Raw genomic sequence first — 25,306 nt, 5'->3', positions numbered from 1 at the left:
CTCAATTTGAACCTAGAACCAAGGCTTTGCTCTTAGCCATGTGTGTGTTCATGTAATTGAAAGACAACGACACGAGATACAATGGCCCTTGACATTTGCAGTGGTCTGTCTGTGCTGCTGCTTTAGCATTTTGTTTTCCACTCATGGACGTCTGAATGTTTTGTCATGTGATGTCTTTGTGTGTGGTTACACAGTGACTGTCCAACAAGATGGCGTCTTCAGCATGTCTGTGTTGACCCAAGCATGGCCTGTGCACCCAGCCCATCTGCCAGGTCAGCCACAATGACCCTGGGTTACAGCTACAGCTAACTGACCTCTGACCCTTAGAGCTGCAAAATGATGAGTGAATTTAAGTCTCATCAGAGGGCAACAGCTCATTAGTTGTTGCCTGAGATTTTCCAGTCTGACATCCTACTTTTGCAGATATTTTTTTTTATCAGCAAATCCAAATAAAAGACCATAACTAAAAGTGTGTGTGTGTGTGTGTGTGTGTGTGTGTGTGTGTGTGTGTGTGTGTGTGTGTGTGTGTGTGTGTGTATGTATACTGTATATACACACACATATGATTATGATGATGATGATGATGATGATGATGATGAAGAAGAAGACAGACATGATAATCTTTTTTAATCAAGATTAGAAACATCTTTGAGGATTCCAGAAAAACCTTTGGAACAGAGATTATTGTTGTCAACCAACCTTCTGCAATTTTCAAAGATTGCTGGGTAGTTATTTTCTGGAAATAGTGACTACAATGTAATGTAATACATGAGAGGCACAAACTGTGGCGAATTCTTACACAGAAAGCGATATATGTTGTTTAGACACCTTTTCTAAATTATCTCAAACATATCTTTATTCCTCAACTTTTTTTTATTACTTATCCACCAACATATTCCTGATGCAGATTTATTTAAACTCAGCAGTGTTAAGCCTATAGGCTCTGAATAGTTGCTGACATTTTGATTTAGACACATTTTTATAAAGTTTTTGAACCTGAAAATTGCAAAATTACGAATAAGATTACAGCACTGAAGAATGTGCCATACTGCAGCACTGTATAGTAGGACTTCAGTGAATCACTGTAAAAGTCACACATCCACAATCAGATTCATGACAGCGAGAGGTGTATGGCAGGGCTGACACAATTCAATATCTGCCCAAATATGTCAGTCCGGTTCCGGCCTTCCAGTCCTGCCCATTACTGTGTAAAGTGTAATTGTCCAAGGCCTCAGACAGGCCCACACACACGCACGCACGACATCCACAACAACAATATGATCGATAGCACTATGTGTTCATTCAGTCCGGTGCTGATGTTATCAGGACAGTCAATAATCTCACTGATGGTTACACTGATGACGTGTTGTGTTGTGTTGATGTGCTGTTATTAGAGTGAAGTGCAATTCAGAGTAATATAAGGATCATTGTTGTCGCAACATGTAGCTTTTTATAGACGTGTCCTGATACTGTGGATGTTTTCCCAAATGTCATATCTGCAGTGTGATTTCCAGGAAAATTCTGTTTTACAAGGAAATTCATTTTTATTATTCAGTACAGCGCAGGTTTGTGTAGCACAGGTGGAGGAGGGGTGATATCAGCTGACACGTTTTCCGGCCTGATACTGCTGGCAAGCAGTGTATTACAATATTCTTCACCTTTTCTTCCACCTGACAGTTTCACCTAATTTCACAGAAAGTGTTGATGCAAAACAACAGTGCTTCACACCCAGGGGAAAGATTGTGGAGTGGCTTGTCTAATTCAAAAAATAACACAAATTATGATTGCATAAAGAAATATATCAACATATTTGTGTTTGCATTACAAGTGGCTGTCATGCTGATAGTTGGCATATTTATTGTTATAGACACCTTCTATGTTAGTAGTTTATCAGTCTGAATCAGTTGTAACACCTTTATACAAATTGTTGTGATTGAGCGTATGTGGAAAGTAACTAGCAAAAAGTCAACAAAAAGCTAAAGGATGTGGTTAAATGTTGAAAATGTCCAGTTCCTGTCACTCCAGATGGTTGTTGCATGAATGCAAACTTGATGAAAATACAGGACAAAGGTAAAAAGATGCCAAGCTTGAACAGATCTTCCAGGATAACTATGACCTATGTGGATTTACTCCATCCACTGTGTCCTCTCTGCTGTCAAACAATTCCATGAAGGCCATCATGATAGGCCTGCGTAGGTACTTTGGACAAAAAAGGGGAAACATGATAATGAACCAAAGTACATGTTGGATACTTGATTTTTAAGGCTGTTCTACATAATGTGCTTTACATAGGTTTTTCTTGGTGCATCAACATCGTGGCACAAACTAAAGCAAGTGTTTCATGCCTGCTGCAGATCCACTGTATGAGGACACTGTACAGCCAGACTTTGATAGATGATCATGTGGCCAGTCGTGGCTCCCCAGGGGTCTGTGGTTTAATGGATTCACCAGTGTAGGCCAGCACAGAGCTGTTTAACAGCTTAACAGATGGATCCCTGTTTCTTTCCCGCTCTTTAATTAAGAATCAGTATTTACTGTCACTGAGGTGATGGCTCTAGAGGTCTAGTCCAGACTTTCACTGATGCCCAAAGCTACAGAGAAATATGTGTGGCGGGGGTGGCATTTTTGTGTATATTTTGTTTCCACTAAAGATCTAAACTTTGTTTTTCATACTAAATCTGGTGAGATGATAAACTCTGTTTTGTTTTTCTTCTTTTTAATCAAAGAACAAGCTGAAGCCACAGTGATGCTGGCCCATTGTTTGCCATCTTCCATTGAAATTTTAGTAAAAATGTCTTGGTACAAAAGCCATGCCAAAGAATCACATTAACATTTTCTTTCACCATTTATTAATTCACCAAATACAGTGAAAATGGCATCATAATATACAATGACTCATTCTTAGAATGTCATGACATTTTTGTTGCTTTTTTGCTTCATAAAACAATGTTTCATTATTGAAAATATTAAGGTTTCATGCACAACAAACCATATCCAGTTTCTTTAAAATAATGGTACAAAATAAACAAAATTAAAAAACAAAAACTGTAATGTCCAAAGTCGGTCAAATAACAACGTGTTATTTGAGGATACTCGTAAACAGTGCAATATACTCTAAAACTGCCATTTTCTAACAAATTCATCAACGAAGCTCAAGTCACAGTATACGATTTCTTAATAATAGTTTAACATTGATGTGTGCAAAAAACCCCAGACACATTCAGTTAGTCTTTAAAAAACATCCAACCTCTGATATAGAATGAGACCAGTCCACCAAAAACTTAGATTCTCCTCTATGAAGCTTAGTCTCATCCTGTATATCCTCTCTGAAGTAGAAATATTTTTGTTGATGAATTGTAAGACGATAGACTAGCATATCATTTAAATAACAAATATTTAGATATAAAAATACAAATATGACTTTTGTTAAAAAGAAGCGTGCCAGGGTAAGAGTGGTGGCACCTGTGTTGGCACCGGAGTGAAAGTTCATGCAAATAGATGGAGAAAAACTTTCAATTTATAGAAGACAAAACACGAATAATTGCAAAAATTAAAATAACCAAATTATAGAAAGCATATTTTTTCCCATCAATTTCATGACTATTATTTTAAACATTTACTATAATTTCCACATCTCTGCTGGCCTCTGTAGATATCTGAGCATTTGAAAATGCAAAACAAAAAATAAAAAGGGGGGGGGGGGCAAAAAAGATATGTGCAGGTGTAGATCAGCTACATGAAGGTGCCAGCTTGCACCTTTAACCACTGATGGGTAATGCAAGAAGAAGAATGTAGCCTGTGGTTTAGGTTTAATCTCTGACCTAATGCTGTTTAAGGGCCAAAAAAACAAAAACTAATGGGCTTCTACTACAGAAAATATTAACATTGCACCATCCTCGGATATATGTTTTTACATACAATGGGTCTCCTCTATTTAGTAGACTCAAGAGTTTGGTTGGTCTGTTTTTTTTTTTGTTTTTTTTAAAAGCGTTAGCAGCAACAGGAATGCATTGGACCAGTGCTGAAAGGACAGCTCCCTTGAATGCACCGTCGCCGACTGAGTCAACAAAGCAAAGCCTACAGGAGGAAGAGGTGAGGGAGGAAGAGTAAGGAGGGGGGAGGTGGGGGTGTCGGGTGTTTGAGAGCTTAGCCTACCTACTGTACAACTTATTGAAATAGGGCTGGGATTTAGCATCAGCCTCCAGTTGCAGTATTTTAGTTTCTTACAGCGCTTTTGGAAAGGAAAAAAAGAGATGGTCGTGAAGTAATGACAAGTTCATCCATCATTAAAGTCAGCAGAGGTTGAGATACAGAGCAGTGTCCGCCATCTCAACATCTTGCTGCGCAGCAGTAGTTAAAATCGGGATTCGTTTGAAGAATTGCCAGCAATCCCATGATAAATCTTGGTCTTTTCCAGAGTCTTTCTCTCTCTTTCTCATTCTTTCTTCATCTCTCTTTCTCTTCCTTCATTTCTTTTCCTTTCTCCATTTTCCCCTCTTCGCCTTTTTTTTCATTCCCTTTCATCATCATCATCATCATCATCATCATCATCCCATCCTCGCTTCGTGCTGCCGTTTTCTCCTGCAATCCTCGAACATGCACAGCCGACAAGTGCTTCAAATCGGTGATCAAAATTAAAAAAGTCTGCAAGGCATCGTTCACGTTTACACGCCGGGTGAAGACTTGTCTGTCATCCCCTTCAGGACCTCGTCTATTCGGTCGTCCTCGATGACCACTGTGGAGAGAAAAAGGGGGAAGACGATGTTTACTGACCATGACAGCTGAGATACATGATGATATTTCTATAACATCCCTTATTATGGGTTTTATTATAGGTTATAGCTCTCGATTTCTCTAGTGTCCACTTCTTATATATAGTGGAGGGGGATGTGGCGCATTAAATAACCAAAGCAAGTGAGAGAAAATGTGACTGTAGTGCGGTTGCAGGTGAATAAATGAATGAATTAATTAACTGAAGCACTAGCCTATTGCAAATCCCCAGCGTCGACGTACGCGCACTTGGTGAAAACAACTCATTCCCGGTAATGGCGACGAGCCAGGCTTTTATCCTTACTGCTTAACCCTATTGTTTGATGGGTGCAACATGGGGTGTGTCCTTGCGTGAAGATAATTTTTAATGCATGTATGTAAACAGTTTGGATGTCAACCCAATGCAATGAAAATTACTGTATTGATGCTGTGGTGCGTTTTCAAAGGAACAAATATGGAGAATATCCTCAATAAGACAAGATAAATTTAAAGAGAATTACACTAAATATCAATGAACTGACCAACACAATACACTCACTATAAGTCCCTAAATACATGTTTGCAATATCCCTACATTTAACACACAAATATATCTGATCATGTATGAGTTATGGTGACAACCTGAGTGTCAATCCTTTTATTGAACCGTCATTTACCTCGCTTGGCTCTGCCGATCTGTCCAAGCTTTGGGGGTCTTTTCGCCTGCGACGCAGCGAAAAAGGCGCTTGTGTCCTGCAGTCCGCAGCTAAAGGACATCTGGCTGACCTCGCTGTCCGCCCCGTAGCCGCTCATTTTCCCCTCGTTGTATGGCAGCACCTCGGACATTGTGGCACAACAGAGAAGCGTCTGGGGGTTTTAAATATAAAGTAGATAAAAGTCTTCCTCAGTGGCTATCGGCCTATTTGCTCAATACAGCCGTAGATCCCTTTTCGTGCAAGTTGCAGCGGATAGTGTCTCTCCTGCTGAGGTCCTCTCGGTGTAAATGAGGGGCCAGCGTCTAAAGTCCTGGGTGCTGTTGTGGTCTCTCTGTGGTCTCTCGATGTGTTTGCAGCTGCAGGGAGAGACAGCGTTATATGAGTGTGTGTGCGAGAGAGAGAGGGAGAGAGAGAGAGGGAGAGAGAGGGAGCTGTGTTCGCCTGTGTTACTGGATGATGTCTGGTGAGGGAAGTGGGAGATCCCGGGATCATAAAGGAAACCCAGGCAGAACGGTGAAGTCATCCATCCGGGTTTGAAGCGCGAGCGTGTGTGTGCGTGTGTGCGTGTGTGTGTGTGTGTGTGTGTGTGTGTGTGTGTGTGTGTGTGTGTGTGTCTGTGTGTGTGCGCGTGTGTGGTAGTGGGACTCCGAGTGGTAGAGGAGCAAGAGGGACATCAACAGGCGAGAGATGAAATTGCTCAATACCATAACTAGCTTTTAGTCTTGCACTGTAAATCTGTAAATCCCAGTTCACTCACTCAACTTAAAAAGTTTATTGGAAAGGACTTGCACACAAACCTTTAGTTTATCACAGTACAGTAACCTGAAAGTTATGATTACACCAGACACAAAGTAACAGTCCTATATGACCTTAGTCTGACTGGAAATTTATGTCAAACAAAACTTTATTTCAAATCACACAACAAATAATTTGTTGTTTGAGCATTTAATCCTATGTCATGATAACAGGGAATTTATGTTTATTTTTGTCCCCTAAACACCTCACATGCAGGCATTTGGTTGACACTAGCTACAGTACACATCATAAGGGGCCCCACTTAGTGGGGTTTTGGGGCAACAGCAGTGCACTGTATAGTGTCTTTATGGGAGGTTTAAGAGTGATTATAGTTGTCATTGCAAAATGTGCCATTATGAGGGGCCACTGGGAGACCCTTTGCTTTTGGGGGCCCCAAACATTTGCCTGGTTCACCTCTCCTGATGGTGAGCCTCTGGGATCATGAAGTGTCCATCACATTTAAAGTTAAAAGATCAGTCTAACACTATGACTGTCATAGTACGGAAATACAGTAAAATGTGTTGCCATTATTCGGCTTACAATAACAAGAAAACATTGATATCCTTATAACATTCATATCCAAATTTTAGCTTTACTTACAGTATTTTTCCACTTTTCAAAATTGTACTTAATACTGTTAAAAATATAGCCTCCTCTGTCTAGCTGGACTTGAAATTGGGGTCAAAACTATTCAGTGCAAATACGTGTACTAAAAAATGATAAGTTGGAAAAAACAGAAAATTGTGGCAGTTTTGTGTTGAGACAACAAAACGTTTTTGTGTTCAGAATAACTTTTTTTTTGTTATGTAAAGTGAACTCTAATTGATAACAATTTATAACAATAAAGTTACTACTTGTCTCACAAACATTAAAACACTGAGTGCATATTTTACAACATTTTTTTTGTTAATTCAACTATCAAAATATATACGAAGTGCACAATGCATGTGTTGTTATATTGCTATATTGACTTTATGATTTAAGTAAAATGAAATCAAAAATTGCTGACTTAACAATGAGCGATGAGTGTTAATGTGAGTGTTATGTCATTTTAACACTCCTGAATATCAGAATAAATTTTACATCACAGATGGATTGAGGTTTACTGTGAAGATGTGGGCCTTTCTTTGGGTTATCTGATGAAAATTCTCTATTATATAAAAGCTAATTGTGTATCAAGCAAAAAGGATTCATACCTTAGCGTTATATTACCTCTTGTAGGACAAAATAGTCGAATCATAGGGTGTGATTTCCTTCCATCATTTACTACAAGATTATTAAGATGAACCTCATAGTGGATGATTATTTTCAGTGCTTCTCAGAGCAGCAAACCTAAACAGCCCTTCGGGCATTTGTTTGCATAGTAGTCAGTGCTGAAGTAGTAGAGTATGTCTATTGCATGACACTTGACACTTCTAATTTACCACATTTCTGAGATAGATATTGCAACTCCTCCCTTACTCCACTTTCTGACAGCAATACTTATTAGTTAAGCTTTTACACACAAAACAGATAATACTAAAATATGTTGTATTGTTATAGAGCTTTCTAAAATATTTAGCCGGTTGCATCATGGGAAATATAGTATCCAGGGTTTTGAGGGCTTGACCCATACCAAGGACTAAACGTCTCAGCATGATATCTCAGCCTATGCTGATTTGATTTTGATCATGCTGTTTTAATCTGTCCCTCGTAAGTCCCCCAACTTTTTAAAAAGTGAAGTCCTAAATCTGTGGAGTACTTCTTTAAAGCATCACAGCAGCAGAAGGACATGCAAGGACAGATGCATAATTGTATGGATAAGATAAGAAAAGTAAAGCAAAAAACATAATATGCTCCTGGTTGTGTGTCAGAAGAAAATAAATGTTTCACTTCAGCACCATGGACAGAGCCAGCATCATTTATACATTAGCGACATCTGAAATTACGTCATTCTTCCCTGCCTTCTTTTTGTTGCAGCCTGCATTACAACATCCTGTCCCCACAGCATATGGTGAGTCATAAAAAGCTAAAATAATGAACTGACAGAAAGCCTATTACTGGACCAAACCTGTTTTAACATCTCAGGCCAGCTGACCTGTCTATAAACAAGTAATAACCTTTCCATTGAAGCACTGTTTCTGTTTCAGCAGCCAGCTGACCGGTGTAAGCGACCAGCTGACAGTCTTGAGATCAGTGGTGTTGGAAAGGCTCTTGGATTTCCTGTGGGGATGAGATGTGGGGCGACTTCAGAATCAAAACTACAGTAAGTGACCTCCAGCCTGCTGGCTGGCTTCCCACAGAAGCAAGGCCCCTGTAAAACGTGTTACTGAGTCCCCCGAGCATTTCTTTTAACCAACAGCTTACTAAGCAAACATGCAGCTAACATCTTTAGAGGCAGATTCAACCCAAAAAGTCTATTTCTATGCATGGCAAAAAGCAGTTACAGAGACGTAAACAGGGATGATGCTACTTGCTCAGCATAGAAAACTGCCACTATTATTTTTTATCCAATTATGATTTTTCTCAAACAGGATCCACACTCAACATATAAGGCTACATAATGCGCCAGAGATCATAAATCTGCCAATACAGTATATCCACAGAAATGACTCACAAAGCTCCTCCCGCTCAACAAACTGCAGCCTCCAGCTGTCAACAAGCAGAGCCGTTGATTCATGCAGCTGGGTTCAAGCAAGGGACAGGGATTTCACATGACGTCATCAGTCAGCGACCATGAAAAAAATCTGACCTGCTGCTCCACATGGTACCTGGTGCTGCTTCATGATCACTATTTTGGGAAGAGACATGGATGTGTTATGCCAACTGGACACTTCTCTGTCTTACCTCTCCCCCTAATAATGCACTCTCTGGTACATAATGTTGAAACCAGCATGCTTAAGTGCAATGACTCCTCATTTGGTCCATCTCTGTTTAGTCCAATTGATCCCTCTCTGTCCACATGCTGTGATTTCTCCTCCTCTCTCCCCTTCTCTCTCTTTTTTCTTTTCTGCCTCTTTAACAGGCAGCAGCTCTTAATGATCCGACTCACTCAATCTGTCCCTTCATCTCTGACAAGGGCACCCACCCTTAAAAAATGTGTGTGTGTGTGTGTGTGTGTGTGTGTGTGTGTGCTCTTGAAGCACTGCCTCCAATTACAAATGAATCACCGTGCTGAGTCACTCACCCCCTCCCCATCTCTCCCCTCAGGCACACCAAGCTCTGCTGAACTTACACACACGTTGTGTATATACACACTATGTTCCTGCATGAGGAACACTAGCTGAGGAAAAACACCGATAACAAGCCGAGAGCTAAGAGCCAGGATCAATTCCCTGTGTATCAGCTCTTAGGATTTGTGTAAGTGAGAGAGAGCAGGTATATATTTCAGGAAAACTAAAAATGTAACTGAGAGGATAAGCAGAAAGGGGAGAGAGAGAGAGGCACCATCTGCAGTCATGGATCAAATGAAAGTGTAGTGTGTGTATCTGCTTTCCTCATCATGAAGATTAATGATGTTTGTTTTCCAGCATAAACATCCTCTGAAAGATTGTGGGAACATTGGCAGAGCTCCGGCCCGTGGATCAGTGAGCACACAGCTGAGATAGAAATGCTCACAGCTGTAGTCTGCAGCATGCTGAAGTCACACCTCTTTCACACAGGAGGCCAAAGCTGTGATCAAAGGTGAATGTTTCGTGTTGTCTAATGCCATGTCAGTGAAGTCTGTGCGATTTTAAACTTGTCACCAAATTCTGTTCATAGTATCAGCATTTCTTGAGAGATAGTAAAGTTTTGTGTCAGTGAAAAAAATATATTTTGTGACTTATCTCTGGTGCTGTCGTTAGTGTTGGAAAGTAAGTGCATTTACTCAAGTACTTTACTTCGGTATTGCTATAACTATACACTTAAGAACAGTTATAGTTTAAGCTACCCAAAAATCTGCTAACATATTACATCAGTAATAATGATCCAACAATACAGTGATATAATGTTGCCAGGCCACTCTTCCTTTTCTGAGTTGTTGCCAAAATGTACTTTTACTAAATTTTGAAGGCAGGATCTTTACTAGTATTTTCAGGTTCTTATAGTTTCTTAATACAAAACAATGTCTACTTGCGAGCCATTGTCTGCAGGTAAACCAAAGAAATGTTTTTCTTTGTTTTATTTAAACCTGCAGCAATCAATACTTCTATATTAACAATGGATCAAATCACTATGTATAAGTGATCTATGTCGTTAGTACTGACAAAGACGCAGAAAATGATCACCTGACCCTACAGTTCCCCTCATCTCTATGGAGTGTTTAAGTGTCTTTCAGCTCATTGTTTTGGTTTTCTGGCCCGCAACTTCACTGTTTTGGTTTAGACCTTCTGCTCTTTTCAGCATAATTTTTCATCACAGGCAGTATTTTGAGTGAAAAAGCTTTAAAACCTTGCCTTACACTTCCTGCTCAGCACCAAACAACTGACAGTCAAAGTTAGCTACTAGCTGGTTAGCATAGTGGATCATTTAGTGACTAAAGAGCCAGATATTTCCCTCAAGAGTTGGTGGAAACAAGCCAGAGAAAAAAATGAAAATGAACATTGGACTTGCATTCATCAGGAGGCCAGAAACATGACCCAAAATGAATGATGCTGCTCCATATCTACCTGATGAGTAAATTAACACATTCACAGAACAACTAAGCAAAGATGATAATATGTCAATGTGTTTCCAGCTTACTACACTACCTGTAAGTGGACAAAAATTAGTTAATGTGGCTTGCAATACTTTTTTAGAGGCTATTAGAGGTCAATTATCCAGTAATGTAGCAGAAATATGTTTTCCTATTTTATTTTTTTTCTATCTTGTTATTCATCTTGATCTTCATCTTAGATTTATACTGTGACCTTGTAGGGGTCTGACCCCCAGTTTGGGAACCACTGCTCTAGTGGTATCTAGGCATGCAGATAGTTTCTGGAGGGTTTTGCCAAAGTTTTGAGATCTCTATCTCTAATAACCTTCAGACCTCACTGTCAACAGTTTTCATTCATAAGACTTTCAGCTGAGGAAATTACCCCAATAAAAACTGCTGATAGCATCTTCTGTGGATTGTCCAGGGTAACATGGACACAGATTGTGGAAAGATATTTTACTATTTTACTTTTATATATTTTTTCCAATGCTGTGGGCACCACAATCAAAATTCCATTCACTTGTAGTGATTGGAACAGAAATCTCACAAGTGGTTATTTGCCATTTGGTTATCCATGTTCACTTGTCTTTTGATTTCTAATGATTGCAAGGATAGGGTAGGATAGTGAAAAAAAATCTCTACCTGCTACAATTTGGAACCAAACCAATATAATCTGCTCAAAGTGAAAGGCCAAACAAAAAATCGTTATATCGGACCACTGTGTATTTCCCTATGACACCATCCCTGTCTCCCTCTCCTCAGGGAGGGAGCAGTCAGTTTGTTGATGAGAGGAGAAGCACTGCAGTCACACTACCGTTAGAAAGTAGGTCACTTATCCCACGTTTCACTGCATGCCCGAAGCAGATGGGTGACAGTGGTAATTGGCATCAGGGACTATGGCATGCTGTGATGGCTCTCTCTCCTGAGATACCGCATCTCTACCTTTCCCCCTGCTGTCTGTAGGAGTGTTTGCTAATGCTTGGCTGCCAAAGTAAAAAAAAAAAAAAAAAACCTCCACCCCACCCTTACCCACAGGGAACATAAGCACATAAGGTCATGGTGTGTCAGGATTTCAAAGATATATCAAAAACTTTTTCTGCAGAACTGGAGCCATGCCATTTTCATTTTACACTCTATTGTTTGCTAAATACAGAATTTAGGTCCATCTGCTATGGTTTGGCTGGACTAAGATCATTTTTGGATGCAAGACTTCAACACATAAAATCATTGCAGTAAGTACACTAAACAAATAAATACATGCACAACAAAATAGGACAAACTACATTTGTACCACCAAAATTATTATCCGTAAAATGCTGATGTCACTCCATCTGATTACCTAATTTTAAGACTATAGTCAACAGTCATGCTAGCAGCTCTGTGATGCTGTGAGCACAGCAATGCTTTAGGCTAAGTGCCAACATTTATATTCAGACATGCTGTTTAGCAGGTATAATGTTTATCATGTTCTCATCGCAGTTTAGCATGTTAGCATTCAGATATTTCCTAACACACTAAACACAAAAGACTAAGTAGCTGAGGCTGATGGGGATGTCATTAGTTTTGCTGGTAGATGGTCATAAGGGACAAATTTAAATTTTGACCTGATGATAAGCGCTGGTTGAAAAGTCAGGAAAGTCACCAAAAGTTGTTACAATAAATCCTGAGGGGAACATGAACGTCTGTTCCAAATGTTATGTTATGTATATTTTACAAAAAAATAATGTCAGCCCCAATATAGCACTAGAGGAAATGTCAGGCGATCACAAAAGTCAGTTAGATTCATCCTCTGGGGACCACAAATGTCCAAAGTGGTGTGGTGCAACAACAGACTGACATTTCCTTCCTTAAAAACTTCAACTCATAATATTAAAAGTGATGATCATTACTGGCCAAGCTAATGCTGCCATTAAAACCCTGTATCTGAAACTAATAAATAAGGTTTCACCTAAATGAAACCACCACTGTCTGCACCCTCATCATCACAAATCAGGGTCTCCAGCCATGAAGCACGGTCAATTAGAGAATAATCATATCATTTGAATTGTCTGTCAGCTATCAGAATGGATTAAACAGGATCTCATAGCGTACATTAATTGCATCCAACCATCCACTGGAGTCAGTGTCCTTCCTCACTGTCAGCCAGTACAGTATGTACTTCATTGTGAAGAAAGGTGGACACCTAGTGGTAGAAGCAGCAACTCTATTATAATTCAGATAGACTGAAATGGGCATAAATGATTGCTCTTGTGCTGTTTTCTCAAACAGTGACAATGAACACAAACAAAATCATCACTTTAATTTTCAAACTTTTATATCTATATTAACTTTACATAACATGAAATATATATTTATAGATTAGTTGGTGTAATTACTCTAATTTTTATAACATTCACTCTCAGCCACTCTTTTGCCCTAATGTCTTTTTATCCTTTCAATTACTCAATTAGACTGGAATGAACAAATCAAATGCCATTGTGCTTTGTTTTTTCTCCATGCCCTCAGAGGTCTGCGAGTGATACAGGAATAGTCTGTTCCCCGAGAGCCACAGCTGCTGTTCTGCTGAGAGAGCTCATGAAGAATTTGTCAAAGTGAACCCTTATGACCGCTGATGAAGATTTATGGGATCCTGTGTCACCCACCTGCTCCTTTTTTCACCCCCACTCAGGCCTGATGCCCCACTCTTCACCTTGCACCGCCCCCCTCTACCACCCCAAACCCACACCCACATCCACCCACACACACACACACACACACACATAGGTGCCTATTAGTTTTTCATTTCTGTGCTATTGCTTTTCATCTATCCGCTGTTCTCAACATTTTCTCACTGCTTGTTAGAGATGACAGAAATAGTGCGCTTGATGACTCACTACACCCAAGTCTTTTCAGACACCAGGTGCTGTCAACAAGCATTTGTGCCTATGGAAAAAAACAAAAAAAAAACATAATGAATTCATATCATCTTGAGAGTCCTGTGAAACACATGTATCTATTCAGACATGAACTACTTTCCAAATGTTTAAGAGAAGCAGTAGCCCTTTGATGTAACAGCTGTTGTTCAGAGACGCAGGCAGGCAGTACACCACGTCTTGAGCTATATAAGATGCTCTGTACATACAGAATGAGCATAATACTGCATGACATGTCAGCCTCATACAGATCTGTATCCTTACTACAGTCTGAGGCCAAAAACTGCCTTCGTTAGTAATCACATTCATGACTTAAAGGGGATTATATACATGTAGAATTTAAGTTTGCCCAGAAAAATTCTATAATGAAATGCTTTTTGCCATAATTTTAAAAACTAAAAACTAGCTACAGAACAGTTCTCCAACTATTATTAAATGAAGTCTGTGACATCTTTACAGTGGCAAGAAAGTACGGGAACCCTTTGGAATTATGTGTATTTCTTTATAAATTTGTCTTAATATGTAGTCAGATCTTACAGTCATACAGTACATGACATTAACTAAAGCTAAGAAGCGTCTGCTGATGTGAACCTTGCCACACAAAACAGATCTCAGGAGACTTAGGATCAAGAATTCGTTGATTTGCCTAAAGCTGAACAGGCTACAGAGCTACAGCGTTTAGATATTCATCAGCCCCCAGTTACACAAACGGTCTATAAATGGAAATAACTTAGTTCTGTGGTTACTCTCCTTAAATGTCCTCCTGAGAATGACTGAGCTGAAGCAGTTTCTGAAGCAGGAAGAATGGTGCAAAACTCCTCCTGAACATTGTGCAGGTCTGATCAGCAGCTACTGCAAGAGCTTGTTTGAGGTTATTGTTGCCAAAGGAGGTTTAACCAGTTATTAAATCTAAGGGTTCACTTACTTTTTCCACCAGACTATCAAACTTGTAGTCTTAAAACCTGATACTGACTCTAATGACATCACTTGAGGACATTTATCAGATTTCATGTAACTCCCTTTGGAGCCACAGCGACTTAATACACCTGTTTTGACATAAGCAGTAATACTCCCGAAGACCTATAAATATACTTTGATGTATATAAAAATGGTGGAATTCCCCTTTGAGTCAGTTGACATTAGAATCTCTAATGCATCCATACACCAGTTACTTTATGTAACTCAAATATGTAGGCTGAAACAAAAGCTTAGCTCCTTTTGACCAGATTTAATTTATTCGTTAGTCACTCTGAGACAGCAGCAGCCATATAAATTATCAGAATAAGGCACATGACAAACATGTAGGAAAATAAACATTTCTATTGCATATATTTACACGCTTTTTCCAATTACTTGATTTTCTTGTATTTCTAACCATTTCAGGTAAAAGTACTCACTGAAACTCTGTAGTGAACAACAACTTTGCACAGTATCGTTATAATTCACATTTTCTGAATACATACAGTACATACATACAGTCCTTAAAAGAAAATGTATATTGTTGGCAGTAATGAGATTCAAAGAGTTAATTTTGCCCTTTTTTTTAGGTGTGAGTGCAGCAGTTTAGACCTTTGAGGTGTAAAGCTGGTACAGTTTGTATGGTGGTTAAGTTCCACTGAGGTCAAATGGTCTCATAGGTGCCTCAGACATGAAAGAGTGGCACCACTCTGCTGATATTCTGTCTACAAATGGGGCATAGGCGCCGTGGAAGGGCCTGGTAGCAGCTGTGGCAGCAGCACACGTGCCCACAGTCCAGCAGAATACAGTCCCGTGGCTGACAGAGGCAAATCACACAGGCATTCTCTATGTTATTCTCGCCCACATCTTGAAGGGCCTCGGAGTCCGCTGCAGCAGAAGGCGCCCTGCGGGCTTCAGCCCGACGCCTCTCATGTTCCCTCCTTAACTGCTCCCACTCCCGTTGAACTTTTAAGTGGTTGTAGTAGCGTCGACCGACCCAGAGGAGGACCGCTGCACCGGCCAAAGCAGAGGCAACGGTCAGTGCCTTCCACCAAACAGCCATGTCCTCTAGATCATGTCGCAGGGCATCAGAGTCCGTGATGCTCAAGAAGTACTGTGCACTGTTAGAAGGGGGTCGAAGATTCAGGGTGTCATCTGTATCCAGTATCAACTCACCTACACCTGTGAGAGTTGCACCCACCTGGGGAAAAGAGGGGAATATTTACGTGATGTATCATGAAGACCAATATTTGCCCTAGAGGTGAGAAAAAAATCATTTAGCTTCCTGAATTGAATATGAATTAATTACTGAGATATATAAGTTAAAAATGTTAGTATCTCATCTACCAACTGACTTTGAGCATTTCCTCAGTCTCCAGTTGCCCTTTAAGCTTCTCCCCACTGAAGTATTGTCCTACGATGTCACCCAAGCTGTAATTGACCTGGTGAAACTTCTCATGGGTAATCTCCATGTGCACTCCGGAGGCCTGCAAAGGGCACAGGACTCTGACTGCAGTCTCATCTGATCCCACTAACACAAAGGGCACTGAATTCACGCTTTGGTGCATGACTTGCTCCCTGTCTATCCTGCAACAGGTAGAAAGAAGAACAATGGGTCTTTTTAGTCAACAGATAGGATACAGACAAAAGATCAAAGATAAAATTAAGTGATATCATTTTAATAATCTGAGATTGGGCTAACAGAAAGACTGCATGCAGAACAGGGTTGTGGCATTTGAAAGTTGTGAGCATTGACAATGAATAAAGTTATCTGCATGTGGAAATTATATAGGTAATAATTGCTATGTATTTAAAAAAAAGTGATCATCAAAGAGTCATCATGGAATCCTAATGCTGTACTGTCTTGACATGTCTTGCTCACCAACTGCCTGAAAGGCTGTTCCACACAAGCCTGTGTTCTCTCAACATGAATTTCTGCAACACTCCGAAAATTTCTTTTTGGAAGTGACTCCTCAGAGGCTCGCCTACTGGTTGCACAGCACCTACATACACAAGCATACATAACAGAGAGTGAGTAAGTAAGTAAAGAAGCGTACACATCTTTCAGTGGACACATATGGATCAACTCTTGTCTGTATCAGAAACACTGATTACCTTCAATGACAGCATACTGTAGACACGCTCCTGGAGTTGCTTTCAAAATATCTTTGAGTTTCCCATCTATGGTGAAGTGTGGAGCATCCTGACAACACAAGACACACACTGTTAGTGTATGCAGCATACATACTGTAGTAAACAGGCTCCAGGTTTCTGTCACACAAAATTCAGCTTTTATTTATTTTTTTAAACTTTTCCCCAGTTTTTACTTTTTTTGCACAGTCTACTTCTTCAGCCCTCTAAAAAACTAAGCACTTTGTTACAGCAGCTGCAATTAGATACTGCTTCAGCCACAAGCCTTATACTTTAAGTTGGTAACAATTGGCCTACAAAAGTGGCCTCCTCTGTAAGCATGGTTTAGAGACATTAGCAGTGTTGAGCTACCTAAAGAGGATTTCTAGCAGAATATGAAAGCTGAAGACTGTTAACATGGCTTCACAACTAATCCCATTCCTACCTGTGGTTTAGACAGCATGACAAAAAGAAAAGTATAAATTTGCAAAATATAAAATTATGTAAAACTATGTTCAATACACAGGATCCACAACTAACATCAAGTTTATCTGCTGTTGTCCGGCTCTTCCTGTAGAGATAATAGCAGATGCCTGAGAAGGCAAGGCTGGCCCCAAGACACACTGCCTCTGTAATCGTCACAGAAAATCCATCCATTGCCTCTGGGTCTGTTGTCACTGCTCTAGGAGCAAACCTGCACAAACATATGATATGTAAGAATGTCAATAAATCAACTGTCACAGTTTACAGTGTGTGCGAAATTAAGTACTGACTGACCTGAGGTAAGTGTGGAACAAATAATACAGTATATTGCGATACAGCCTCATAAAATATATTGATTCAATGCCATAAACTCTGTATTACATTCTTTTGAAATATTGAGGAATAGAATAAATTACATTTAAGAGTAAGTATTTGCATTTATGATGACAGAAATGTGCATGTAGTTGAGCTTAATGCACTGACATCAGTTCATTATGCTTTCAATTGGTCATCATCAAACCCATTTTAAGTCAGTAAAATAACGTATAACATCGTGAATATATATGCAGGGTCACTGACACATGACCTATATGTCACATGACTTGTTTGTTGTCAGGAACCATAAGAAATGACATCAAACACTGCAAGATGTAAATAATATAAATAATTTAACGATTATCATTATTGATTAATCAGCTGGTTATTTATTTCCTTGATTAATTGCCTGGTCAATAAAACATCCAAAAACAGTGAAAATCCAAATCACAATATTCTAGAGCACAAGGTAATGTTATTTATGCCAATACTGATACAGCGTGTTCATGTTGTCAATCTACAACTTACGACAATGTAAGAACAAGAAAAGCAGCAAATTCTCTCATTTGAGAAGCTGGAACCAGAGAGTGTTTGTGTTTGTTAGAAATTGCTTAAATGATACAATTCAACTATCAACCTAGTTGCTGATTAATTTTCTTGCGATCAACTGATTGACTACATATTGCAGCTTTAGCAATATTACAAATCAAGCTAGAAATAAATTAAGTGATACATTTCAGTTTTTACAATTCAACAGTGTTATGGAACTTGCCTGCGTTTACAGCTTACATTTATGAGTTTTATTCACTTTCAAAATTATGATTATTGACAAGGACTGCCAAAAAATACTTCTACATTCAAATAGTTAGTTCAGAGGATTCTGGAAATACCATGAGAGGCCACCAGGCTGTTTAACAAACCAGATTTTTTTGTTACAAAGAATGCCAAACATTTATTTTCGAATGTAATGCCATTGTAAGAGAGACGCAAACTGGGGTTATGACTTGGCAATGACTAGGGCTATGACTACACAAGTTAAACGGTTGCTTGTATGCAGATAAAATTGCAATAATAAACCCAAACTATGAAGGTAACAGAGAGACACAAAGACAATATGACAACTTTAACTAGCTTGTTAGAATTTAGCATTTGACTTCCTGGAAAAGCAGCAGTCACAGCATAAAGTCAATGGTGATATTAAAAAATAGGGAACAATATGCAAACAGTCCATTTTCATTATTTTCATTCTCACTTAAATGAGATCATTTTTTTTCAAATCTTGGTCAGCTAATGTTAGCTGCTAGTCAGCTAACGTTGCTATGGCAGCATCAGCAGTGACCCCTTACAATTTTTGTTTTGTAAAACAACTATCGTTAGCATTATCCATCGCTAGCACAGCCCAGTGGAGATAGGTCTGACTATGAAGGACTAAACTTTAGCTAACCACACGTGCAACTATAATTCATGTATAAAAGTATATATGTCTTATTGATCAAGTAAGACAAATAATAGGTTTGTTTTCTTACCTGTCAGAGAAGAGAAACGTCTAAACTTGACACATTCAATTGAACTGTGTTGTCCATGTCATATGACGTAGGATTACGTTGCGTCACGTGACAAAGTTGGCGCATGTCATTTACGGCCTCTCTCCACGTCGCCTGTACGCCACCGAGATGGCAGGAGGTGTGCGGAGAAAGTCTCCCGGTTCCCCGTCCCCACTGTGGGGAAAGCTTCACACACTGTGGCAGGACAAACATTTGGTCCTGTTCAAGACGGAATACACGTTACTGGTCGTTTCAGTGTTGTGGTTCCTAGAGATCGGGATCAATGTGTGGGTCATACAAAAAGTAGCATGTAAGTAGCTGCGAGGCTAGTTAGCATGCTATTGTCTTTTGTCATTTTTCTGAACGTATCTGAGCGCTAAGTAGCTAGCGTTAGCAAAACCCCTAACTTACAGTGCCACCTGTCAAAGGGAATTTACTGTCCTTGCATGACCACCTACAATCGTCTGCTTTGTACCAGTGATAAATGGCATTCATCATTTCACCAACTGCTAGTTTTAAAACTTTATGCAAGTAAAGATGCGATTTTGATGATAATACTGTAAACTTCAAGAGGCATGTTAATAACTGCTCACTGATAACGTAAGCCATATATTTAAGCATAAGTATGTCATCTGTGGCATTGTTTATTTTGACAAGTCCACTTCTTTGTTTAATATTGGGCTGCAACAACAATTATCAATAACGAATTCATAATCAGTTAAATATTTGTATTAGTTTTGTCTATTATTTTTGATTAGTCAATTAATTCTTTAATCTATGATGTTACAGAAAATAGTGAAAAATGCCCATCAGAAGGTCTTTAATTTTCTTGGGTTGTCCGACCAAGAGTCAAAAAACCTAAAACTATTCAATTTACCATGATATAAAACAAAGAAAACCAGCAAATACTCACGGTAGGGGCACGGCAGGAGCCAGGGAACGTTTTAACATTTTTTGCATGATAACTGACTGGAATAAGTAATCTATTATCAAGATTGTCTGTAATTATATTTCTGTTGACTGGACTCACTGAATAATTGACCAATCCTTTCAGCACTATTGTGCACTCTTGTCGTGCTGACACAGTTCAACAGTAGATTAATGGACCAAAGCAAATGATAGCTGATGAATAATTTTAATCATTTATGTAGTGAAAGTTTGAGTACTTTTTTTTGGTTTTTGGTTGACAATTAACTTACAGGACACCACTCTGGGCCCATAGAAGTTGTGGTTGACTTTTGTCATTGTTTTAAAAAAATACATGGACAAAGGTATTAAAATTATAATCATGATTATTGAGCAATTAGGTAACCTTCCTAATCATTCATGATTGCCGATTTATATCCTTGCAGACACTGAGATAGACTGGAAGGCCTACATGGATGAAGTAGAGGGCGTCATCAATGGTACCTATGACTACACTCAGCTTAAAGGAGACACAGGCCCTTTGGTGTAAGTATCAAATATCTGCTGTGCTGTGGGTCTCTCCATCCTGTAGCTCAATGTAATTTTGAATGCAGGCCTCTGGGATAAATGAGCACCTTGTTGTTGCAGGTACCCGGCTGGCTTTGTCTACATCTTCACAGCTCTCTATTACATCACCAGCCACGGGGTGAACATCCGTCTGGGCCAGTACATTTTTGCTGTTTTCTACCTCATCACACTGCTCCTCGTCTTCAGGATATACTACCGCACTAAGAAGGTCAGCCTGTGGTGCTGTGACAGAAGCTTTGATTCACTAAGTTGAATTATTTTGTTATTAAAGCTCACATAGCCAGGGGCTTGGTGTGAGACTGTACTCTTTATCTCTACACTTTTTATGATAATATTTATTCCCTTCTCTTTCTCCAGGTTCCTCCCTATGTGTTCTTCTTTGTGTGTTGTGCTTCCTATCGAATCCACTCCATCTTTGTGCTACGTCTCTTCAATGACCCAGTGGCCATGATGCTGCTTTTTGCAGCTGTCAACCTTTTCATGGATGGATACTGGACCCTTGGCTGTGGCCTCTACAGGCAAGTGTGGACTCTTTAATGCAGCTTCTAATGTAATCTCTTGCCTCTGTTAATCAAGAGTAATATGTATAAAGATGTCATGTGTTTCTTTGTGAATCTTTATACAGTATGATTGTGAAATTTTTTTCATTCATTACATGGTGAAATTACAACTCAGTTTTCCTCTCTTTCTGACAGTTTAGCAGTGTCTGTGAAAATGAACGTGCTTCTTTTTGCCCCTGGGCTACTATTCCTCCTCCTCTCTGAGTTTGGTCTGATCAGGACAATCCCAAAACTTTCTCTGTGCGCAAGTATACAGGTAAATATTCCCTCTAGCAAAAACGTAGGCATGTTACTGGCATACCTAAATATATTTTAATGTTTAATACTCCCAACACCATCTCAAAATGAATCTGTCTTGATATCACAGCTTTTGCTGGGCCTCCCTTTCCTCCTGGACAATCCCATTGGTTATGTGAGCCGGGCTTTTGATCTTGGCCGTCAGTTCATGTTCAAGTGGACGGTCAACTGGCGCTTCCTGCCAGAATGGCTCTTCTTGAATCGCTATTTTCACTTAGTCCTGCTGGCTGCCCACCTGCTCACCCTGCTGCTCTTTGCTTTCCGCCGGTGGAAGAGGTGAGACTGACTTTCACTGTGCCAAGTTCACTGTTGGTATTATAGTTAGAGATGAGCTGGAATAAATCAGGACTTAAAATTGTGCCAGTTTTTGTTCCACAACACCACAGGCGTTGGCTCAGTCAGTATTTGATGTCATGGACCCTGACCCAGGGTTTCTAGATATTCACAGGAAGTGTGAGGGTTGTGTGAATATGTATATTCAGCTAGAGCTTCCTGTCTTTTATGTATTGACAACACTATTTTGCTTGCTACTGTATTGATTTTTAAACAGCATGTCATTATGACAGCAGACAATGCAACAGGCTATCATGAAGAGAACAGATCTTAGCAGAATGTAACTCCATGGAGCATGTGACCTTTATTTAAACAGGCTATTATAGATATATAATATATATGCTCCAGATCTCAGATCCATATCTATATCTGTATTTTGGTGAAATCCTTGAGGAGTAAGATAGTACAGATGCATTCCCTATAAACAGATTACTTTATCTGTGAGGCAAATTTAGTCCTTGGCTGCAGATCAACAATGTAATATGATATAAACTGTTCTGACTACTTTGGGTTTATTAGTGGGTAAACATGGGCTCAAACAGGAGTCAGTGAAGTTTTTAGCTTGTGAAATGATTTTCAGGATAGAAATCGAAACCTGTGGTTTCATATGAGCCTTTGCAAAACTGTGAAGAAAAGCGGTCAGAGTTTGTGGCTGTGTAGAAAAGATTTGGAGTTGTAGAAAATAATTTATGCACAAATCATACTTATGGTGAGGTTACATAAAGATTGAGAAAAAAAAGCAACATTCAAGAAACATTCAAGTTAAAAGTATAAATTCTGGCACTGATTTCATCTATAAAAGCAGCATCAACAGTTTTGACTTGTAACTTTAATGTATCTGCGTGCATGTGTAACTTCAGTGACACACAATGTGGGAACTCACTGGGTTTCATACAGTGTCAACTTTGAATCTGTACTCAGAACTTACTCTCAGATAAAAGCACTTCTGTCCTCTCAGAGTCTTTATGTAATTTTACCATTCAGACAATTTGTGCACAAATCTTATTTTGACAATTTCAACTACAACACAATTTAAAAACTTTATATACTGTTTTTTCTCATGCAACCAAAAGCATTGAAATTATTTTTGAATATAATTTAACAAGCTCAAAATCCTACTGACCCATGTTTGAGCCCATGGTTAAAGGGCAGATTTCATTACACCATCATAACAAGGCTGCTTTATACTGAATCTGCATTTTAAGTGTCAAAAATAGCGATGCCAGGCATATTTATAATTGTCATGAATAGCAGGTTTCACAGATAAGACTTTCTGTATTTAAGGGAGATTTAAGATGTTAACATGTGCTACATTATTTACATTTTAGTCATAAAGGTGGAATTAACAAAACTTTTTTTGTGAAAACCCCCTCTGTATTTTTGTCTTACCAGGCCAGGAGAAAGCATCTTTGAACTCCTCAAGGAGCCTGCAAAGAGGAAAATCCCTCCTCAGAAGAACACTGTGGATCATATCCTCCTGTCTCATTTGAATTTATTCCTATCTGTAGAATATTGTTTTCTTAAAGGACACAGCATCAGTAATACTATTACTGGGTGTCAAACGTCTGTACAATATTGGTCAGAGCATAAATGAATGAAAGTCCTGGTTTTTTGTACCAGTCCTTAACAGACAAACACAGATTGTTCTGATTCTCTTCACCTCTAACTTCATTGGCATGTGCTTCAGTCGTTCATTGCACTACCAGTTCTACGTCTGGTACTTCCACACGCTGCCTTACCTGCTCTGGAGTGGGGGAGTCAAGAAGCTGGCACACCTGCTCAGGTAAGAGCAAAGCTCAATACTAAAGTACAACTTTTTAACCAGTCATCAAACTCTCGGCCACATAATAATACTATATTGTTTTATCCTTGTGTTCAGGGTCCTGATCCTGGGTTTGATCGAGCTCTCATGGAACACATATCCCTCCACTAACAGCAGCTCAACCGCCCTCCACGTCTGCCACCTCATCATCCTCCTCTGTCTGTGGCTGGCTCCACCCCTGCCTTCAGCCCCAGCAGAAACACAACAACATACACCCGTCAAGGACAAACGCCAGTGAGCCACAGCCTGATTGGACCAGACGTCGCATTCGGTCAAATCAGCTGCCGGACAGCCTCCATCCTCCTCCTCTCTATGATCTTCACAACACCGGTGCAGAGGGAGGTCACTGGGGTAGACTGTTTATACGTGAATAAAAGGAGCCACTTGATGCTTCTCATCTCAGCTCACTGCTAAAAGTGAAGGAAGCTAACTTGTGGGTGCAGTCTGCAGATACCTTACATGATGGGATGTAGTCGTCCCTTGCAGTTGAAGAGATGAAAAGAGGAAGAAAATATGGATTCTCAGGTTTCATTTTCAAATACATAGTAGGAGTGGAGTACAGTGCTAGGAGGAAATTGTGAATGTTATTCTGTGTGGAAAGAATTTGTTACATAGGCTATATTTCTACTTAGTATGTTAAAATTACAGTCTGCCCATAATTCAGCTGGCCTCATCATTATTTCTTGTTTGATATTCTGATATTATCCAAAGTCATTTACTGGTGCACTAATGATCTTGTACATTCTATTAAGAAAGCAGTATATTGAAGAATGTCATAAATATCCCAGAGAACTTTAACTTAGTACAAAGCTTTAAAATTAATTGCATATCAGACATAAGCTTGTGGCATTTCCATTTGCAACAGTAATTTCAGTGTTTTCCAGTTCAAGGCCAAAACTCTTTTCCAATAGTTTTACTTAAATGTGTAAAACGGAACTGTAGACAATCACAGGTATTTGTCTGATTTATTTCATAATTGATTTACCCTTAGTTGTGAGTGGCTCCTCACACTCATCAGCACATGAGTAGATTTAACGTGAAAAATATGCAGTAGATTGAAACAGCAAAAGTGTAACATTTTATATTAAACGGAGATGCCACTTAACCTTGAGGCTATTTGTTTCTTCTTTTTGAACACATGGTTTTGTTATACATTACAAATAATAGCTAAATTCCAGTGTGTTTTTTTTAAATTTATTTTCACAACAGCAAGTTCATTGTTTAAAGTAATCTTTCATTAGTTTATCAAATAATCATCCTGATAATTAAAATCACTCCTATCTGACTGATTGTGATTATACATTTAGCAAAATAACAACATTATACTGACAGGAAGCTAAAACTACAAAAAGCCCATTCAGGTGGTCAAGGCATTCATGTGATTGCATAAAGCATATTTATAACAAAAGGCCACTTGGTAGATGTCATGTAAAGGGTAGTCATTTCAAGTTAATATAAATTCTTACATCAGTACAATTTTTCATGTGCAACTTAATATCAGAATGAACTTGGCACTGGGTTACAGTATGAGCTGACCCTGCAGAT

The 25,306-nt window shown here is 39.2% G+C and overlaps 3 protein-coding genes across 4 annotated transcripts; 1 reads left to right on the top strand and 2 right to left on the bottom strand.

The window, feature by feature from the left end:
• Nucleotides 1-4,474: 4,474 nt before the first annotated feature.
• Nucleotides 4,475-5,975, bottom strand: camk2n2 (calcium/calmodulin dependent protein kinase II inhibitor 2). The gene is made up of 2 exons (XM_022755046.1): nucleotides 5,427-5,975; nucleotides 4,475-4,735 (listed from the first exon to the last, which is right to left on the bottom strand). Exons 1-2 carry the CDS (start codon nucleotides 5,593-5,595, stop codon nucleotides 4,665-4,667), a joined length of 240 nt encoding a protein of 79 aa, XP_022610767.1. The 5' UTR covers nucleotides 5,596-5,975; the 3' UTR covers nucleotides 4,475-4,664.
• Nucleotides 5,976-14,066: 8,091 nt separating this feature from the next.
• On the bottom strand, nucleotides 14,067-19,323 carry LOC111229093 (mitochondrial ubiquitin ligase activator of nfkb 1-A-like). Its single transcript, XM_022755267.1, has 6 exons — nucleotides 19,238-19,323; nucleotides 17,454-17,607; nucleotides 16,899-16,986; nucleotides 16,666-16,786; nucleotides 16,139-16,370; nucleotides 14,067-15,984 (listed from the first exon to the last, which is right to left on the bottom strand). Exons 2-6 carry the CDS (start codon nucleotides 17,568-17,570, stop codon nucleotides 15,469-15,471), a joined length of 1,074 nt encoding a protein of 357 aa, XP_022610988.1. The 5' UTR covers nucleotides 17,571-17,607; nucleotides 19,238-19,323; the 3' UTR covers nucleotides 14,067-15,468.
• Nucleotides 19,324-19,359: 36 nt separating this feature from the next.
• Nucleotides 19,360-24,866, top strand: alg3 (ALG3, alpha-1,3- mannosyltransferase). Of its 2 annotated transcripts, none has more exons than XM_022755265.1 (9): nucleotides 19,360-19,565; nucleotides 20,608-20,707; nucleotides 20,810-20,957; nucleotides 21,107-21,267; nucleotides 21,445-21,565; nucleotides 21,677-21,882; nucleotides 23,332-23,408; nucleotides 23,578-23,722; nucleotides 23,819-24,866. In XM_022755265.1, exons 1-9 carry the CDS (start codon nucleotides 19,385-19,387, stop codon nucleotides 23,997-23,999), a joined length of 1,320 nt encoding a protein of 439 aa, XP_022610986.1. In that variant the 5' UTR covers nucleotides 19,360-19,384; the 3' UTR covers nucleotides 24,000-24,866. The 2 variants fall into 2 exon arrangements, with proteins under 2 accessions (XP_022610986.1, XP_022610987.1); XM_022755266.1 differs by having other exon boundaries at nucleotides 19,457-19,542.
• The last annotated feature ends 440 nt before the right edge of the window (nucleotides 24,867-25,306 follow it).

This window comes from Seriola dumerili, unplaced genomic scaffold (assembly GCF_002260705.1).
Source record: "Seriola dumerili isolate Sdu_G_001 unplaced genomic scaffold, Sdu_1.0 BDQW01000226.1, whole genome shotgun sequence".
In the NCBI taxonomy this organism is placed as follows: domain Eukaryota; kingdom Metazoa; phylum Chordata; class Actinopteri; order Carangiformes; family Carangidae; genus Seriola; species Seriola dumerili.
The sequence above is the reverse complement of the archived record's forward strand: the minus strand, read 5'-3'. Positions and strand labels throughout refer to the sequence as shown.

Coding starts and splice junctions, on each gene's coding strand:
- camk2n2 (XM_022755046.1), bottom strand. CDS start 5,595: ATGTCCGAGGTGCTGCCATACAACGAGGGGAAAATGAGCGGCTACGGG. Junction 4,736..5,426: donor GATCGGCAGAGCCAAGCGAG/GTAAATGACGGT, acceptor TTCTCTCCACAG/TGGTCATCGAGGACGACCGA.
- LOC111229093 (XM_022755267.1), bottom strand. CDS start 17,570: ATGGATGGATTTTCTGTGACGATTACAGAGGCAGTGTGTCTTGGGGCC. Junction 16,987..17,453: donor CAACAGCAGATAAACTTGAT/GTTAGTTGTGGA, acceptor TTGTGTTGTCAG/GATGCTCCACACTTCACCAT. Junction 15,985..16,138: donor AGACTGAGGAAATGCTCAAA/GTCAGTTGGTAG, acceptor TCTTTTCCCCAG/GTGGGTGCAACTCTCACAGG.
- alg3 (XM_022755265.1), top strand. CDS start 19,385: ATGGCAGGAGGTGTGCGGAGAAAGTCTCCCGGTTCCCCGTCCCCACTG. Junction 20,958..21,106: donor TATACTACCGCACTAAGAAG/GTCAGCCTGTGG, acceptor CTCTTTCTCCAG/GTTCCTCCCTATGTGTTCTT. Junction 21,883..23,331: donor GCTTTCCGCCGGTGGAAGAG/GTGAGACTGACT, acceptor TTGTCTTACCAG/GCCAGGAGAAAGCATCTTTG.